We start from the raw sequence: 19,028 nt of genomic DNA on the forward strand, positions 1-19,028 counted from the left end.
GACCAAAACATGGCAGATTAATGCTCTCCCACCCTGATTTCCTGCTACACATCCTCTGAGGACCATGGGCCCCTCCTTGGTCCCTAAGCACTTCTTCCCTCTGCCGGTTCAGAGTACAGGAGAGTGGGGACTGAGAACATTCTGCCGTGTGCAGCCGCACCAAGAGCCCAGGTCACTGTAAAGTCCCCCGGTCTGGCGGCTAGTGCATAAAAGCAAGTCCTACAGAACACGCAGGTGGAGATGGAAGGGCTCTGGTGAGAGGACTTAATTCTTCATTTTATACTTTATTACAACGGAATTCAAAAAGCTGGTGTGTGATACACTCACTTAGAAACCACCCCAACCCCGCCGCCTTTACACACTGGAAGACAAGGTAAGGAAACCCTGCAGGAAGAGAAGCACGGGGATAGGAGGAGCTATGGGGAAAGAGACTCCTGTGCACAGCAGGTATTCACTGGTCCATTCTAGAACATCAACGTTTCTCACCAAGAGGAGCTACTGTTGGGGACACACGAAAGAAAAAGTACGTCACACAACTACTCCACAAGGGCGAAGCCAGGAAAGGAGTGGCTGGGGTCACAACGCTGAAGCAACCCAAGTGACACTCAGGCTGCAGAGCCACAGAGGGACCAGGTTTCTAAGGAAATGGCTGTTGTGGGGATTTTCAAGTTTATGGGGACAAGGAAGACAGGCCTTGTTTTAAAAAGAAGCCAGGTGTGGTGGTTCACACCTCTAATTCCAGCACTCAAGAGGCTGAGGCAGGAGGATTACCTTAGGCTCAGGCTGTGCTATGTATTGAATTCTGGGATAGGGACATGAGAAGGAAAGAGGAACGGGGAGGGAAGAGAAAAACCAGAATCCACAGACAATTAAATTCTAAAGAGCTAAACAGTATTCTGTAATTTAAGAGTAGAGGAGCTGGAGAGATGGCTCAGCAGTTAAGAGCACGGACAGCTCTTGCAGAGCACTTGGGTTTGATTCCCAGTTCCCATGGCAGCTCACAACCACTCCAGTCCCAGGGGAATCTGATGCCCTCTTCTGGCCTCTGTGGGCACTGCATGCCGTGGTGCTTAGACACACATGCAGGCAAAACAGCCACACATAAAGTGAAGTCTTTAAGAGAAAATGCGTTTCAGAGGAGCTCGTGTGGCAGACATGGAAAACTAAAGGCAGCCCAACAGTAGAGCAGAAGTTAAGCCCAGAGTCCATGTCTGTGACCACATCCCTCTATCAGGAGGAGCGGCCTGACCCTGAGCACCAGGATGATACCAGGTGCTTCTCGGAAGAAACCTCGTCTCAAAAGTGAAAAGGGGCTGGGCAGGAAGAGACTTCTCATTATTCTTTCTAAATTTACTATAACTATTCCGACTCAGAATGCCAGCATATAAAATTCCCTTGATACAAGTACAATTTGCCCGTGCCTTGCCCCATGCTGCAATGAGACAAGCCAGGCTGCCTCCCTGTTAAGTTCAGGAGTGGCCCTTGGAGCTCTGTGTTCAGACACGTGAGCTAACAAAGTGTGCTTCAAAGTGTAATCCCGACTGTGCCAAGTAAACAAAGTGACAATCATGGCTTTTCTAAGTGGTGACATCAGCGGCTCAAGTCAGCAGGAGAGGCTTGAGCGTCCGGTGGGGCTAGCACAGTGGAGCAGGCCACACTCCACTGTAGCACTCGAGAAGTGAAGGGTAAACAGCTTTCCTGAAATTCAGCTACCACGACCTAAGACTCAGGTGGGAAAGGGGATAAACCAGGAGCTCACCGTGCCACTCCACCGTAGTCCAAGCCTTCCTCCCCACGGAACTTCACCATCAGGCGCTTCTTCAGGTCTTTCGGCCGCATCTTCATGATCTGGCGATACGACTCCTATGCATCAAAACCACGGGTTCAGAAAAATTTGAGGGGTACTGGGGATGGAATCCAGGGTACTGCAAAATACTAGACAAGTCTGCAACTGAGCCACACCCAGCCACTCACTGGGGGACACTAGGTAGGTGCTCTACCACTGAGCCACACCCCAGCCCCTCACTAGATTCTAGGCAGGGTCTCTGCTGCTGAACAACATCCCCAGTCCTTTCTCACTTTTGCATTCTGAGATAGGTTCTCACCAAATTTCCAAACTGGAAAACTGTTTCAGGTGGTAATTTCTGCCAAGCATCTCCACACAGGTGGGCAGGGTGAAGCCCAAACAAAGTTAAGGTTTCACCTCATAACCCACATTATTTTGTGTGTGTAAAAAGTCCCTAACCAAGTAGCAATTTTGACTGCCGGGAACTGGCAAGAGGCAGAACCACTTTCCTTCCTATTCCCAGAGACAAGTCCAGCCCAAATGGTCCCTGTTGTCTCTGAGAAGGAAGCCCCTCCACTGACACTCCGGAAGGGACAAGTGGGTCTGAGGAGAGCACCAGGATGAGAAGTGACCCGCACGTGCTCAGGGTCAGGTCCCAGCGCACAGCAACCAGGCTCTGCACAGCTCCGTTCTCACCCTGAAACCACTGAGCACTTAGACTTGTCAGAAACAGAAACGTTCAGCATGAGCCTAGGTCCCTAAAACTCTGCATCTCACTAAACAATAAAACTGATCTCTCAGTGGGAAAAATCTTTGCTAGCTACACTAATCTCAGAGGATTCATATATGCACTATACAAAGAACTCAAACTACACGGGGAGCTCATTTCACCCATCAGAATGGTAGACGTTAAGAAAACAGATGCTCTTGGGAACATGGACAAAAGGGAACGCCTACACACAGCCGATAGGTGTGCACACTAGTCCGGGCACCATGGAAGTCAGACACCTACACACAGTCGATGGGTGTGCACACTAGTTAGGGCACCATGGAAGTCAGACACCTACACACAGCTGATAGGTGTGCACACTAGTCCAGGCACCATGGAAGTCAGGCTGGAGGTTTCTCAGCGAACCACAACTAGATCTACAGTGTGGCACACATGTGTTCCAGAGACTTAACTCGAGGATTACACAATAAGTCATCAATGCTCATCCACAACAGCTAAGCTACAGAACAACCTAAGTGTCCAGCAACAGGAATGGATACACACTACATGGTATGCACAGACACCGGATTGTTTTCTCTATAGAATGAAGTTATGTTGTCTGCAGAGAAGTGCAAGCAACTGGAGATAGACAGTGTATAAACTAAGCCTGTCTTAGACAAATACCACGTTTTCTCTCATATAAAAGAGTCCCAAATTTTACAGATACATAAAATCATATACCTATCTGCGAAAGTGTTTAGGAGAACAAGAGGACTATGGGCAGGCAAGAAAGTGGAGGGTGGGGGCTGGGAAAGAGGCACAGAGAAGAGTATGAAAATGTCCGTGTGTGACAGTACCTTGTATAATGAATATCCAGAACAAGAAAATCTTTTTTGAGACTCGATCTCACTGTGTAGCATTGGCTGCCCTGAAACTCACTCTAGACCAGATTGGCCTCAAACTCACAGAGATCCCTTGCCTCTGCCCCCCTAGCAGTGGGATGAAAAGCATGTGCTCCCACATCCAGCTACAATAAACACTAACAGGAATAAATCAGTGACCCAATTCTTCAAATATGAAGCCAAGAGCAGGTCCACCGAGACGTGGGAGCAGATAATCTAACACAAACCTCCCTGCTTGTTTCTCCATGGGGCTACACGACTTATCAAGATTTAATCCTTTACCTCAAATATTTCTTCTCTGGAAACTTCTATTCGACAATGACCAGCTTGGGGCTGCTGAAGAGAGAGTTCGTGTCTAAGAACTTTGAGCTTCTGGACTAAATCTCTCTCATATCTCTGGGCAGGAACCTCCTCGTCCTCCATGGAGCCCTCACTGGGCAACTGCAGCGGCTGGCTGGGCTCCTTGAGTTGGCACTGGTGGCTGCAAAGAGGAGAAACAGCCATCACTAGACAGGCAAAGGGCTGCAGGCCAGCCAGCACCACTGACTCTGGAGACCCCAGCACACACTGCACTCTTCTATGCTGCTGACAGTGGGCATCAGCCCGAGATAGCTTTGGGGTGCAATAAGGAGATACCCCAATTCTAAGCAGTCATTTATCTGTGTGATGGCTGTTGTTGGTTGTCAACCTTTTTTTTTTTTTTTTTTGGTTTTTTGAGACAGGGTTTCTCTGTAACTTTGAGGCCTGTCCTGGAACTAGCTCTTGTAGACCAGGCTGGCCTCGAACCCACAGAGATCCACCTGCCTCTGCCTCCCCAGTGCTGGGATTAAAGGCGTGTGCCACCACCTGATTGCGTTTTTTTGTTGTTGTTGTTGTTGTTTTGTTTTTAATGAAATCATTTGAAGTAGGAAGACCCACTTCTAATCCGGATCTTTAAGGTGGGAAGATAAACTTTTAATGCAGATATTTTGGAGTGGGAAGATCCACGTATAATCTGGGCCATGCCTTCTGCTGGCAGCCTAGATAAAGGACATGGAAGAAAGAAGCCAGCTCTCTGTCTGCTTGCTCCTGCTCTCACTAGCAAGTCCCTTCCATCACTGGTCAGCTGAGAAACCCAGTCTTGTAGACTGAGCAGCTGCTGGATTCTTAGACCTTTTGTTGGTAGACAGCCATTGTTGGAGAGGTCAGACCACAGCCTATAAATCATTGTAATGAATTCCCTTTCTGTATATATCCATTCTGTAAGTTTGGTTCCTCTAGAGAACCCTGACTAATATAATCTGCTACATTATTATTGAAAATTACAAGAGAAATTGTCTGTGTGTCATGCATCTATATGGGTCATCGATACCAACTGGTGCACTATTGGCAGGGCCTTGGCAGGAATGAAACAAGGCTGGTAGAGGACTTTTACAGGAGATATAAGAAGCGAGGCTGGAAGTGACACCCACTCCTTCTGATCAAGATTCCCAGCCCTATTAACTAAGAATGAAGCTCAGTGCCAGGACTCGGGCCATTAGGAACAATGTGGCATTTGCTTTATTCATGTTTTGCCACGAATGCCAACCATACTGCAGAGCTATGTATGAAGCTGTGCCTAGGGGTGGCACAAAAGATCATGCCCATTTCCACGGCATAATTGCCTGGCAAGCAGCACCACCACCAGCAGCAGCAGGCCCTTACAGAATGTGCTGTGCAAGTTTTGCTGGAGAACCTCCTTCTGCCATCACCGCAGTGACCTTCACTTGGGCTGCCAACAATAAACAGCCTTAGTAGCAGCCACGCTAATCTCAGGGTTTAAATTATGTCACTATTCATCAAATATCTACCTTACTTTCTTTGCCTACCATCGAGCAAACACTGCAGTAGATACATTAAGAAAAATGTTAGTGTAGGACTGAGGGAATGTTCAAGTTAAGTTCTTGCTTTGCAAGCGTGAAGAACTGACTTCAGATCCCCAGCACTCAAGGAAAAACCCAGTTGTGCTCATCTGTCACTCTAGTGCTGGGGGTGGAGCCAGGCAGATCCTTGGGACTTGCTAGCCAGCTAGATAAGCCAAAGAGGTGAGTTCCAGGTCACCCTGCTCAAAAATTAGAGTGGAGAATGATAGAAGAAAAACTTGACATTGACCTCTGCACACACCACATCGATGTTGAGCACTTGCTCCCTACCACACACACACACACACACACACACACATCAATATTGGTGCAAAGAAGCATCCAATTATAAAGTAAAGAGGCCAGCAAAGATATTACAGTCTTACTTCATGATATGGTGAAGCCGTGGGTCTGTAAACTGGGTTGTCCTATTATTGTGATCTACAAAATAGATTCTTCCCGACACTGTACTTCTGACTTCCCAGCCTGGAGGCAATGGCCCAAGTTCATCACAGTTCACACTGTTAAGGTCTCTAGCAAAACGGAACGTAAAGAGAGCTTTATCCCACTGAAAACCAAGGAACAGACCAACATTCAGTGCCAGCAGCCACAGAGGTTTCCTGGCAAGGTACCCACATCCCTGTCACAGTGCTACCTGTGCCAACCCCAGTCAGTCCAAACAAACCTCTGGCCTACAAAGAGCAGCAGCACCTGACAGGTAGCGCAGACCTCTCAAGTGTTCATGCCCCCCATAAGGAATGGGGATACCCTAGGAAGGGCTTTCCTCACGCTATACGAGCAGGAAGCACCCGACTCCCATAAGGAAGCTCTTGGGAATCACTAATCAAACCAGAAGCTAGGTGTAGCTAAGATTCCTCCCCTGAGAAGCTCCTGAGGGCCCCACTCTCTCAAGGCTGGGAGAGGGAGAACAGAGGATGCACTCGATGACAGTCCCGTGTTCACCAAGTGCTTTCACTTCGGCCCCTTCGTAACTTCACTGTGCTCTAGTCAGAAGGGACTGTGTGCCTGCTCAAGACACATCAGGGATTAACATGGACGCCTGTCCTTTCTTAGATGCATACCGAGAAGCACCTCAGCCATTTGCAGGTAATATTCCCATGCAAATGGCAGACCCTGAATTTTAAATTCAACACCAAAGATAGGAAGCTGGGTCTTGAGGAACAAATCGGGAATGAAAAGGGAATGAGCATTACCCGAGGTGTCTTAGGTAGCAATGCTACTGTAAAAGGAAAATAGCAAAGAAAGAGAGAAACTTAACTCTGGCACAGGGTGGGGCGGGGGTCTCTCTGACCTGGGCTCGGATGTATGGCCTTGTAGAAGGAATTCGTATAGAAAAGCTTCATCTCCCCCCGGAATGGTCCCCAAGGGACTGAGGAAGAGGGACAGTAAAGTAGAAGAGAGAGAGGGTAACAGAGTCTTTATCTTTCCTGTTTCACTTTGTAGCAAGGAAAATTTTATGCATTTACAAAAAAAGTAGAGAGAGATCACAGTAGATGGTCACATGACCAACTTCAAGGGCGACCAAGGCCCACCGTGGTTCCACGCTCCCCCACATATGCCCCTGCCCAGCAAGTCCCAGCCTCCATCTCCCTTCACATGGCAGTTAGAGTCCATGAGAGGGGCTGGCTCTTCAAGCCTGTGAGGCCTACCTGGGGATCCTGGGATCATGCCACGTGCTGACTCCAGTCTGCGTGTGCAAAAAGTACACTTGTCCCTGTACTGTCGTCCTTTGCTCTGCACGAGAAAGGAATCTGGGTGAGTAAATTCAGCTCCACAGTTTCCCACTCCAATCCTATTTTCAGATTCTTAAGCTTTTATTTCATGTATGTATATATGATAGTGTTTTGACACAGGTCTTACAATGTAGACCAAATTAGCCTTGAACTCATGATTCTCCTGCCTCAGTGGCATCCGCAGTGATGTGACCGCATCCTAAGTGATGTGAATGCAGGTGTGCACACTGTATCACATTTTCATGGCTGCTGGTGTGCACACCGTACCACGTCCTCAGTGATGTGTGCACACTGTACCGCATCCGCAGTGATGTGACCACAGGTGAGCACCACTATACCAGCTTCTTTCAACACTCTTTATGATTACAGAGAAAATGATTACAAGGCCATGGCTGGCTTCCTCAAATCTACTCTGTCCCCACATTGGGGCGAATCCATTTCTCACTGAGCCACAGTGGATGTCTCCACCCACTTCTGCCATAGCCGCAACCTTCCATCTCCACCATCGTCTCCTAACATGCTTGCATCTGGGTGATCTGATGATGGGAACCACACCCCCCTTGGTCTTCTCTCCACTGCAGCCACATGACTCTGCTCTTTCCATCCCCTTGGTGTCCCTTCCATTCTCAAATCACAGACCACACTGCTTGTCTCTCTGCTATGTCCGTAGTTAGCATTTCCACGGGGCCTCTACACAGAGAGAAGGGATGCCTGCTCTGGAGTTCATTACGAGTGTCCCATCCTTACATGGCCACAGCCGCAGAGGGCACAGCCGTGGAAGGTACGGCCAGGCCATTAGCAGCTGTGCACAGGATACTTTAAAGGTTTGAGAGCACAGGCTCTCAGGAAAAGTGCTGATTCCCCAGGGATACAGGGCAAGTTCCTCATTTTCCTGGTTGGTTTTCTGTCAACTTGATAGAAGCTAGAGTTATTTTGGAAAAGAAAAGCTTAATTGAGAAAATTCCTCCATCAGACTAGTCTGCAGGCAAGTCTCTGGGGCATTTTCTTGATTAGTGATTAATGTGGGAGGGCCCAGCCTACTGAGCACGTGAACTTGGATGATGTAAGACTGAGCATGGAGGCCCATGTCTGTGATCCCAGAACTCAGGAGACAGAGTCAGGTGGACTTTGGAGTTCAAGGCCACGCCAGCGAGGACTCCATAGTGTGACCCTGTCATAAACCAGTCATAGCATATCAAGTAGCAAGCACCTCGACATGGCACATCCTCTATTAAGACTGGACAAGGCAGCCCAGTAGGGGGAAAGGGTCCCAAAAGCAGGCAACAGAGTCAGAGACAGCCCTGTTCCTACTGTTAGGAATTCCACAAGAAGACGAAGCTACAAAACTGTAAGATATGCAGAGGACCTACATCAGTCCCATGCGGGCGCCCGCCCCGGTTGTCACTTCACTCTCTGTGAGCCCCTATGAGCCCAGGTTAGTTAGTTCTGTCAGTTTTCTGGAGGTGGGGGGAGACGGACTGGGAGGAGAGGAGAGAAAGGAAACTTCAGTCAGGATGTAAAATTAATTAATGGATGAATTTAAAAAGAAAGAAAGCTGGCTGAGCAAGGAGTCAGCATTCCTCCACTGACTCCCCTCAGTGACAGGCTGAAACCTGTAAGCCTAAATTGCTTTTCGTCACAGTGTTTATCACAGCAACAGACAGCAAACTAAGACACTCACCATAGCCTTCAGGCAGCTCCGGTGACTGATGGCCATGTGGTCGGTTCTGGGGTGTCTGTAGGGACCCTCGAACCTCAGCATTTCGGAGTCGCTGTACCTGGAGTCTCTGGTCTTGGTTTGGAGACTCCACAAACCTGCAGTTCCCACCTCCCGCAGCTGCACCGGTACCATCTGTATATGGGGCAGGTTCCTCCATGAGGCAGCTGAGCGGCCTTCCAGGGCCTGAGTCTTCATACACTGTTCTGGAAGGGACAAGGCAGAAGAGTAGGTGTGGGAACATCATGGAAGCGTCACAAGACTCACGCACTCAAAGGCCACATGCACTTGCTCTAGGTCCCTTTAACGAGTGACAGTGTTCCCAATGCTAAGTTTCATGACATTTAGGGTGTCCAATGAGAGAAGAGAGAAAGACTCTTAAGTGGAACAAGAGGTCAGAGGGACTACAGTTTAGAATAATAGGGCCACACTAGGTAACAGCTCTAAATGTCGGAGAGGTGGAGCAGAAGGTGACTTTTCATTTTTCTTGATTTAATCTAAACACTCCATTTTCTTTGTTATTTTACTCAATGATGAAATCCTTTGTTACAAAAAAATACCATGACTCTAAGTGTTTTTTAAACAGCCTTGCCCCCTACCCTAGCAGTTTCAAAACAATTTGCCTTAATGAACCACTTCCCTTACTATGGAATACTTTTTAAAAGCCTCTTATATTGAAAGAGCAAACAATGAGCTTCTACCGAGACCAGTTACAGCAGGCTGCTCTCCCACCCTCCCCACCACGGGCTACTGCCAGTCCAGCTCCTACATTCTACCATTCTACCGTACGTGTTTTGGCAGGGACCACTTTTCTAAAGGCAATGACTTCTCCATTATTGCAGCTGAACAAAGGAACATTAACTTTGAAAAACAAAATCAAACATGAGCCACTGTTCAGATTTCTCCTATAAATCATGATGGAAACAAAGTCGAGGGCCGGGGGCGAGGGCTCAGCTGGTGGCGCACTTACTGTGCAAGCAGTGGGGTCCTTGCTACAAAGCCCAGAGTGTGATGGTAATCCCAGCACTGGGGAGAGGACAGGTGGATCCCTGGGGCTCACTGTAGGCCAGCTAGGCTAAATGGTGAGTACCAAATCAATGAAAGACCCTGTCTCAAAATCCAAGGTTGGGGCTGGAGAGATGGCTCAGTGGTTAAGAGCACTTCCAGGGACCTGGGTTCAACGCCCAGCACCCTCACAACAGCTCATAACGGTGTAACTCCAGTTATAGGGGATCCAACACCATCACACAGACACACATGCAGGCAAAACATCAATACACATAAAATAAATCTTAAAAAAAAAAATCCAAGGTGGGTGGCTCCTAAAGAATGGCCTTGAGGTTGACCTCTGGCCTGCACACGTGTGAACAGAGTCCTGTATTGCTTTTAGTAGCTGTTTCTTGGGCTTTTTTCTTTATAGTCCACCATACCTAGCTCAACCTCCCTGAGTTATTTCTTGCATCTTTGGGGGCTAGTCTCTGGGGTAGTTACACCTCCCTTCATAAACCGTAGTCTGGAACAGTTTTATCCACACAGCAGTTTTAGGCTCAGAGTCCATGGCTGGCACCATGGGGGCATACGTACCCTTCATTTTCTAGCAGTCCTCTGCAGTCCACCACCGACCCTCCACTGCCTATTCTGTCTCGGGTCTGTAAACTGACTACAATAGAAAAGAAGAGCTTGCATTAGAACCCAGGGATGCTCGACATCCCTGCATTGCAGCACAGTGAGCCACTGACACCCTATACGTGTCCAGTATCATAAGAAGAAACTGAGTTTACATACACCCCCGATGCTTCCACTGCAAAGCTCGTCAGGCCAGCAGCTGCACACACCACACACTGTTTCAACAGTCCTTGAAAGCAGAGAGCAGGAAAGCCGCTGAGTTTCTCATGCCCACCGCCCCCCAATGTTTAATTCCATTACGTTAGCTCCCATCTTAAGAAGACCAGGTTTATGTTTAGTGAAGTACAAGGACACCTTCCGTGCCCACAGTCTAGCTCAATCTAAAGAAACATCCATGTTCTGGCCTCACTGGAGCGGACGAGAAAGACATTTTACTCCTAGGTTTCAGTTGTTTGGTTTTTGCCCCCGACACATCCCTCCACAAAGAGAAGAAGAGATTCCAGGTGGGATGCAGCCCGTGAGAACATTATTAAGTTGCTTCCAGGGCGGATGCACTGCTGTCTTGGGATCTGAGGCATCTGGAGTTGCAGAGTGACTCAGCCTGGCTGCTGCTCCACTGACACTGAATCCATGCAGTACACAGAGCCAGCGTGTGCTTTCCCCTAAGGCACTGCCAAGAACAGGGTGGGCAAGGGGACGGGCAGCTCAAAGGTCATTCCATCGGAATGCCTCCAGCCAACACCGGCCACACTTTACTCTTTCTCTCCACACAACGGAGCCCTCTGACTAGAATCGCATCATTGCATTGTTACACACCATCGTTGTTTTTGTCACACAGGAAGGGGCTTCCCTGAGAAAGTCACATATTCCAGCTCTTGCACATGTGGCCATCCCAACTCAACTCTTCAACATGTGGCCTCAGCTCTTAGCACTCCTGGACAACACAGACACCAACTGTCCATTCTTGTGGCAGTGGCATGATACTCTTAAATCACACCCTCCGTCTCAACTGGAGTCATAGGAACTCAGTTTCAATGACAGGATGAAGGGAACCGGAGAAAAGAATGAAAACCACACAAGAGGAAAGGCTTAGTTCTGGAGAGATGGCCCGGATGTGGTCTGCCCTGGAAGCCTGTGCCCCATTGGTACTGGGAGCAGGACGGTGGGTTCCGTCAAAGCGCCCTTTATGCAGATGAGAAAATTCTTACCCACTATTTGGCCACGGACCGCATCAGTATCTGAGGGATTTAGTTTGCATAGATCCAAACGCTGGTCTGCAAACAAACAATTCAAAACTTAACCCAGGGAAGGTCAACTAGAGAGGAAGGCAGGAATTCTGTATTCAGCATTCAAAACAAATAAAAGAAAGAAAAAGATGCCTCCTAAGCTTTCTCCAGCCGCACTGAGAGGCGCAAGAGCATTGGTTCTTACAGCCAGTGTCTTTCAATCTGCTGATGGCATTGGAGAGCAGTCGCACGCAGCCCAGGAAGCCGGCCCCCTGCTTCTTGTGGATCTTCTTGTGGTTCCACACACTGACGGTGATGGAGTCGGTTTTCCCAACGTACCTGCAGGAGCACATGAACTCGTTCGGATGCACTTCTGAACTGTGACAGTTTCGTTTACATGCACGGGGTGGGGGTAGAGCTGCCTGTGTCCCATTCGGCGTGGGGAAAAAGACTCCAACCAGACACACGAGCAGTGAGTGTAGGGAACCATGTCGTAATACGCATTCTAGATTTGTTTTTCCTTTATTCATTTGTTTATTGTGCTAGAGATGGAGCCGAGGGCCTCCCACAAGTCAAAGCACGTGCTCCATCACCAAGCCATGCCCTGGACCCTTCGCTGGAAAGTGTTCTTCCCTAGCCATCTGATGCCCAATCCCATATCTCATCCTTAATTTTTTTTTTTTTTTGAGATGGAGTTTAAATTGCCCAGGCTGGTGTTGTGAAGCAATTTCTTTGGAATTGAAATATTCTACACCAGAGGGAGACTTATTTAAACTCAGGAAATTCTAAAGGAATCTCATTAAAACACAGGAAATAAGAAACTCACAAGTCTCAGGAAATCCTGAAAGTTATCAAATTCATAAGCCCTCCCCCTCATCCCAGGGTTAGTAAGGCTGCTGAGGAGAGGAGACACTCTGAGTTGCAGTGCTGCCTGTGCGTGCTGCGGAGAGCAACAGGGGCATCACTTGGGCTATGTCACCACTCACCCACCTTCCTATAAGTCAACCCAGTACACACATCAGTCCACCGAGTGGGACTCTGGTGGAGTTGTGACTGTGGTCCGCATGAATTACATCTCCACACGGAACAGCTAGATTAACTGGCTCTGTAAACTGGGCAGGCCTTCAACTCACAATGCTTCTGCGTCAGCCTCTCAAAGTGTCAGAGCCACAGGCCAGCACCGCCAGGCCCAGCACACGACAGGATGGTGTCTGACAGCGAACTACACTATAGCACTTCTGGAGGGCAATGAGCTGGGCCTAACAGAGAGTACTAGTCTGCAACAAGGGACTCCATACAACCCCCCAAAATCCGTCCAGAGTGCACAAAGGTCCAGTCCAAGACCTGGGAAGAGAATCACAAATGCAACTACTACTAAAGACCCCACCCACGCATGCGCACACAGTGCAGCCTGTGTTACTAATCATTACGCAGGGACATGGGTCCATATAAAAATACGATCCTAGGCCGGGCAGTGGTGGCGCACGCCTTTAATCCCAGCACTCGGAAGGCAGAGGCAGGCGGATTGCTGTGAGTTCGAGACCAGCCTGGTCTACAAGAGCTAGTTCCAGGACAGGCTCCAAAACCACAGAGAAACCCTGTCTCGAAAAACCAAAAAAAAAAAAAAAAAAAAAAAAAAAAAAAAAAAAAAAAAAAAAGATCTTAAATTTGAAATGAATATACGAGACTGCACAATGGGTTATAGACAAAATATCAGTACCAAAAAAGTCAACATTTTCAAAAAAATAACAGAAATATGTGGTCATGCTAATGTACTTTTTAGATAAAAACTACAATTAGATTTAGGTTTCACTGAAAAAAAATGTAGCAGACTGGGGCATGAATCATACATAGCTCTGTTTGTTTTTCTGCTAAAAACGGCTAGGGAGTTGAAATGTCCAAGGGTCACAGCATCACTCTGTTAAGAACCAAACCATGAAAATCCACGAGAACAAATGCCAAGAACGTCCCAGGGCATTAACTGTAAAGTTGGCAATATGAGTCCGCTTGGCCAGCCCTTTGGCCATCAGTTAAAGAGTCAGCCATCTATTTTCTTTCTCCAGGATGTCTCTTCAAATGACTTCACGCCTGCTTTCCTCATGCCCCAGAGCCTCATGGGAGGTTGACTCACAAGTCATAATGCTGGTTCCACTTTGGGTCCAAGGTGTTTTTCACAGTGTCGGTTGAGTGGCACTGCCCAGAGCCGTCCACAACAATCTTGGCAAAGGGGTCAGGGAGTCCTGCAAGGAAGAGAGCAGACATACCCAAATGAGATCAGTCTACCTGGTGGCACAGTGGCACCCTCCCTGCAGAGAGACCAGCAAGATCACCCGTTGGGAGAAAGGGCCCGCACGGGTCACTCCTCACTGGTCTCTTTTTGAAGGCTAGTCTCCATTAGCAAGGAGAGTTCGGAGAAGGTCACATCTTCACACATGAAAACAAGCTCAAACTCAAACGCCCATCTCTGCTGAGTTTCACATTTTAAAAACTGCTTTTATTTGTGTGTGTCTCTGTGTGTGTGTCTCTGTGTGTGTGTGTCTCTGTATGTGTGTCTCTGTGTGTGTGTCTCTGTGTGTGTGTCTCTGTGTGTGTGTCTCTGTGTGTGTGTCTCTGTGTGTGTGTGTCTCTATGTGTGTCTGTGTGTGTGTCTCTCTGTGTGTGTCTCTGTGTGTGTGTCTGTGTGTGTGTGTCTGTGTGTGTGTGTCTCTGTGTGTGTGTGTCTGTGTGTGTGTCTCTGTGTGTGTCTCTGTGTGTGTGTGTCTCTGTGTGTGTGTGTCTCTGTGTGTGTGTCTCTGTGTGTGTGTGTCTCTGTGTGTGTGTCTCTGTGTGTGTGTCTCTGTGTGTGTCTGTGTGTGTGTGTCTCTGTGTGTGTGTCTCAGTGTGTGTGTGTCACTGTGTGTGTGTCTCTGTGTGTGTGTCTCTGTGTGTGTGTCTGTGTGTGTGTGTCTGTGTGTGTGTGTGTCTCTGTGTGTGTGTGTCTCTGTGTGTGTGTGTCTCTGTGTGTGTGTACTGCGAGGGCTACAAGTGCTGGCTCTCCTGGAGCTGGAGCTGCAGGTGGTGAACAACTCGTGAGGGCACTGGGACACACATATGCCAAGCTGCCTGTCTCCAGCTAGCCCCATCCCTGTTGATCATTAAAGGGACTGAATAATGTAAGAACAGAATCTATGATGAAGTAAATATCCGAATAGTCACAGTCCACAGGAGTTTGACTGATCGTTTGCCTATGCTAGCTGTGGCATCATGGAGTCCCCAAGACTTAATTGGAGAAAGTCCCTAAATTCTAGCATATGCATCCAACAGGCTTATAACATGAGACAAGTGGTAAGGCAGCGGGTTTTAGAAAGAGACCGGCTTGTGAGTCACTCCACTTTGGAGATCCCTGGCCACTTGGATGAAGCTTAAGTCCCCTCATCCTGACAATGCAGATAATGCCAAGTAAGCACTGAGTCCCCAGGCACTAGAAGTGGGAGTTTCCAGGGCTGTGGGTGTTGATGTCACTGAACGTGGGCACATGCAGGGGCACAGCCCCTACTTCTGTACACTTCCTCCCATTACACACAGTTTAAAATGGGATTTAATTTGCAAACCTGGACTGGCAATTTTAGTCAAGCCAACTACATCATAAATGCCTGATCAGAGATTACTACCCTTCCCAGCAGAGAGCAAGGTCCTCCCAACTACCAGGTCAGGAAGCAGGATCCACGGCCACGGCTGGGCATGGCTAGGATGGAGGATGAGATGAAGGCTGTGTGCAGCTGGGAGATGTTGGTCAAGCTCCGGATTCCTAGACATTGAGAAGACTACACCCAGTGCTTTGTAAAAAATTAAATGTCAGGGCCAACAAGCTCTAAATCCAATGGTGGTACCAACATGGTAGAAGGAGAGAACCTACTCCTGCAAGCTGCCTTCCAACCTCCACATTCATGCTATGGGAGCATACACACGCAGACACACACACACGCACATAAAAATTAATTTTCAGAAATACATAAATCACATTATACAAGAGCAAAGCTGGGTGGTACTTACTGAAGAAGTCTTTCTTTGCAAGGTTCTTGGCACATAATACTGAAAACAAACAAACACGGGAGTTAACATTGATAGAGCAGACTTCCATCACATTTAGTGTTTGCAATGGGAGGGGAAAAAAATCACCAGTTAATGTGCCAGCGCTCTCAAACTTAGTGTCACATTAGACAAGCATCCCTAGCAACTATCTAAAAGTACCTTTCCTCAAGCTGAGGAATCAACAAATTTAAATGCTGTAATTTAAGCTTGAAACATTAAATGCATAAACACAGAGACAGAATTACTGGTGTGTTTTAAAGCTAGATAAACACCAATTTTTAAAAAGGCTTGGTGCATTTACCTCGGAACTATAACAACAAAAGGAGCTATGCATTCTGGGTATTTGATAATGGCACCTTGTATGTGCACATGTGCATGTGTGTACGCACGCACATTCGGGGATGGAACCCAGGGCGCTGCATCTGCTGAGCACACATCTGCCACTCATCTACAACCAAGCCTGGACTTTTGCAAGCATAGACTCTGGTACATTGAAGACTAGAAAGCAGGAGGCTAGTAGGAAATACAGCTATTTGCAGAATGCTGTGGAAAAAAAGAACAGGATGCATGTTAAGGTTGTACAGGATGCAGATGGTGGTGGTGCAGAACTTTAATCCCAGTACTCAGGGACAGAGGCAGGGGGATCTCCTGAGTTCAAGGACAGCCTGGTTTACACAGCGAGTTCCAGGACAGCCAGGGCTACACAAAGAAACCCAGTCTCATGATAATTTAAAAAGAAGAAGAAGAAGAAGAAGAAGAAGAAGAAGAAGAAGAAGAAGAAGAAGAAGAAGGTGGAATAGTTGGTAAGAGGACTCAGCAGGTAAAGGTACTTCCCACCAAGCCTGACCACCTGAGTTCAATTCCCAGGAGCCCACAGGTGGAAGGAGAGACCTGATGGATGGACTCCTGCGCCATACCCAACATAAATAAATAAATGCAACAACTTTGCAAAGAAGGTAGAAGGGTGGTGGTGTCAGCAAGAATGTAACTGACTAGATGAGTGAAGGGCTCATAACCATCATGAAGCTGAGGCAGGAGGACCGTGAGTTCAAGGACAACCTGGGCTAGTTAATGAGTGTCATGCCAGCTTGAGCCCAGGCACTGCCTCAGACAAACAGAAGGACGGATGACGGATGAATAGATGGACAAACAGAAGGACGGATGATGGATGAAGATGATAAATGTTGTCACAGAGCTGCCACTCGGCAGGAGCGCTAGAGAGATATGCACTTTTCTGTTGCACTATTTTACAAATCTTGCTAGTTTTCAAGGGTACGATGGTCTATGTTCATACCACATTGTGTATTTTTCCACTTAGTTCTTAAGAAACAGCTGTAGGGACCTCATCCACACACCATGCAGTTCTTCCAGTTAGACAGCATACAATCTGATGTGTTCCTGCACACATGGGGTTAACAGCTGTCACCAGGGCCAATTTTCAAACTTTTCTATCATCTCCGAAAGAAGTACTGTCCCATTAACACCACCTCTGTCACCTCAAACTCTTCAGCCTGAGGCAACAGCTGGTCTGTTTCTTGGCTCTGATAATTTGCCTAATTCTGAACACTTCTGATGGTTGGACCCACATGCTGTGTAGGAGCTGAAGGCCGGTACTGTGTTAACTTTCCCTAAGGAGACCAGAGTAAGCATGAGCTCACCCCACACACAGAGCCCTGGGTTTGATCCTAGCAACTCCCTAAACCAGGTGCAGACATGCACACCCATAATCCCAGCATTTGGAGGGTGAAGGTGGGAGAGTATTGAAGGCCATCCTCTGCTACACAGTGCACAAGGCCAGCTTGGGCTACCTAAGATCTTGTCAGAACTCTGAACCTAGGACACCCCCATCTGCTACCTCACCAGCCTCAAACGTTACTCACCAAGGCTGGGCCCCAGTTTTCTGAGGTACTGGCACCCGATTACTTCTGAATGGAGTAATTCTGATCTCACTTTTCAAAAATAAGAATCATCATTCATATTTACAAAGCTACTGATGTTTTCATTTAGAGCTCATTTCAGTGGAATCTGGTTACATCATAAAATGGAGACAGTTTGGTAATGTTAGCATGAGGAAAGCCTTGCCTCGGTTTGTGTACAGGTCACTGAGGGCCCCTGAGTCTACTTTAAAGAAACAGAATTTCTCCTGCTAAAATAATGGCTGCCAATTTGCAATCTCCATCCTCTCTTGGTTCCTCTGCCTCCCTCCACAAGAGGGATATGGAGTAATGAATGCTCACTCTTCCTACAATGCAAAAAGTCGCCGTATACAGAGAGGCCACCTTTACCACGGGGTCACTATGGAGGCCAGCCTGAAGGAGATTCTCCTGCCTCTTCCTCCCCAGTGTTGGGATTAAATGCGCTCACCATCACGCCTGGCCCTGCCCCTTGTTTCCAGTTATGTTCTACTCACACTGGGGCTGTAGGGACACAGCAATGAGTCGAAGACATTTACTCGGCATGGAACCGGGGCTGGGGCTCAGCTGGCAGAGTGCTTGCTTAGCATGCATGAAGCCCTCGGTTGGTTTGATCCCTAGCACTGCATAAGCCCTGTGTGCTGCTGGTACAGGCCTGTAATGTTAGCACCGGAGGAAGAGGCAGAGGGATCAGAAGTTCAAGGTCGTCCTTAGCTGTATGGCCAATGCAGGGGGCCAATATGGACTATATGAGAACTGGCATTTTTTTAAAAAAAAAAGCGGAGAGAAAGAAATTAATTTATGGAAAACTCAGTTATTTTCCAGAGCAGGCCACTGTGCAGATGTTGCCATCTCCGCTCTCTGTTTTGGTTTTCCTTGAGGCTGCGTCTCAGGTAGTCACGCTAGTCCTGACCCCATTATATAGCTGGGAATGACTTTGGACTCCAGATCCTCCTGCTTCTACCTCCCAAGGCTGGGATTACTAGTCCTATTCTCTACCCCTGTACAGGTGTGCACCACCAGGCAGGGCTCACCCAACTCTAATGTGGCCCTTGACCTTGGCCCCAAGTCCCCTCTCCTGCACCCCATGGTTTCCTAAGCACACTCCACTGCTCTCCCAAGCTGTGGCCACAGTAAGAGTAATAACAGCATGTTCCTGAGTGTATAAAATCGGGAGAGGAGGCTCGCTCACAAAAGGGCTATTTGTGAAGACACAACATCAGGACTGGGAGCTAAGAAAGGCTCAAACTTGTTTTCGTATTTTACTAGTTTCCTAGTCTCAGTTTCTAGAAACTGATGCTGCAACTTTTAATTTTTTCTGTTATGGAGATTGAGTTTCACTACATAGCCCACTGGGCCCTCAAACTCATGGCCAACAATCCTGTCTCAGCTTCCCAAGTACTGGAATTACAGGTACTGTGGTGTTCGGCTGTCTGCTACATTC

The 19,028-nt window shown here is 47.9% G+C and overlaps 1 protein-coding gene across 4 annotated transcripts in view; it reads right to left on the reverse strand.

Annotated features, from left to right (window-relative positions):
* Smurf1 (SMAD specific E3 ubiquitin protein ligase 1) overlaps positions 1-19,028 on the reverse strand; it is a 101,472-nt gene that overhangs the window by 10,949 nt on the left and 71,495 nt on the right. For 2 of the 4 annotated variants that reach the window (XM_041677947.1, XM_041677946.1), the window contains exons 2-12: positions 15,633-15,671; positions 13,732-13,840; positions 11,806-11,939; positions 11,583-11,648; positions 10,333-10,408; positions 8,713-8,954; positions 6,948-7,032; positions 6,590-6,667; positions 5,664-5,810; positions 3,680-3,878; positions 1,760-1,863 (exon numbers count right to left, since the gene is read on the reverse strand). In XM_041677947.1, the coding sequence (XP_041533881.1) occupies positions 1,760-1,863; positions 3,680-3,878; positions 5,664-5,810; positions 6,590-6,667; positions 6,948-7,032; positions 8,713-8,954; positions 10,333-10,408; positions 11,583-11,648; positions 11,806-11,939; positions 13,732-13,840; positions 15,633-15,671 (1,279 nt within the window). The remainder of the gene's footprint in view (positions 1-1,759; positions 1,864-3,679; positions 3,879-5,663; positions 5,811-6,589; positions 6,668-6,947; positions 7,033-8,712; positions 8,955-10,332; positions 10,409-11,582; positions 11,649-11,805; positions 11,940-13,731; positions 13,841-15,632; positions 15,672-19,028) is intronic. The other 2 variants (XM_041677949.1, XM_041677948.1) reach the window with 1 other exon arrangement.

This window comes from Microtus oregoni, unplaced genomic scaffold (genome assembly GCF_018167655.1).
Source record: "Microtus oregoni isolate MIOR12 unplaced genomic scaffold, Mior012 000029F_ref0000214, whole genome shotgun sequence".
Classification (NCBI taxonomy): domain Eukaryota; kingdom Metazoa; phylum Chordata; class Mammalia; order Rodentia; family Cricetidae; genus Microtus; species Microtus oregoni.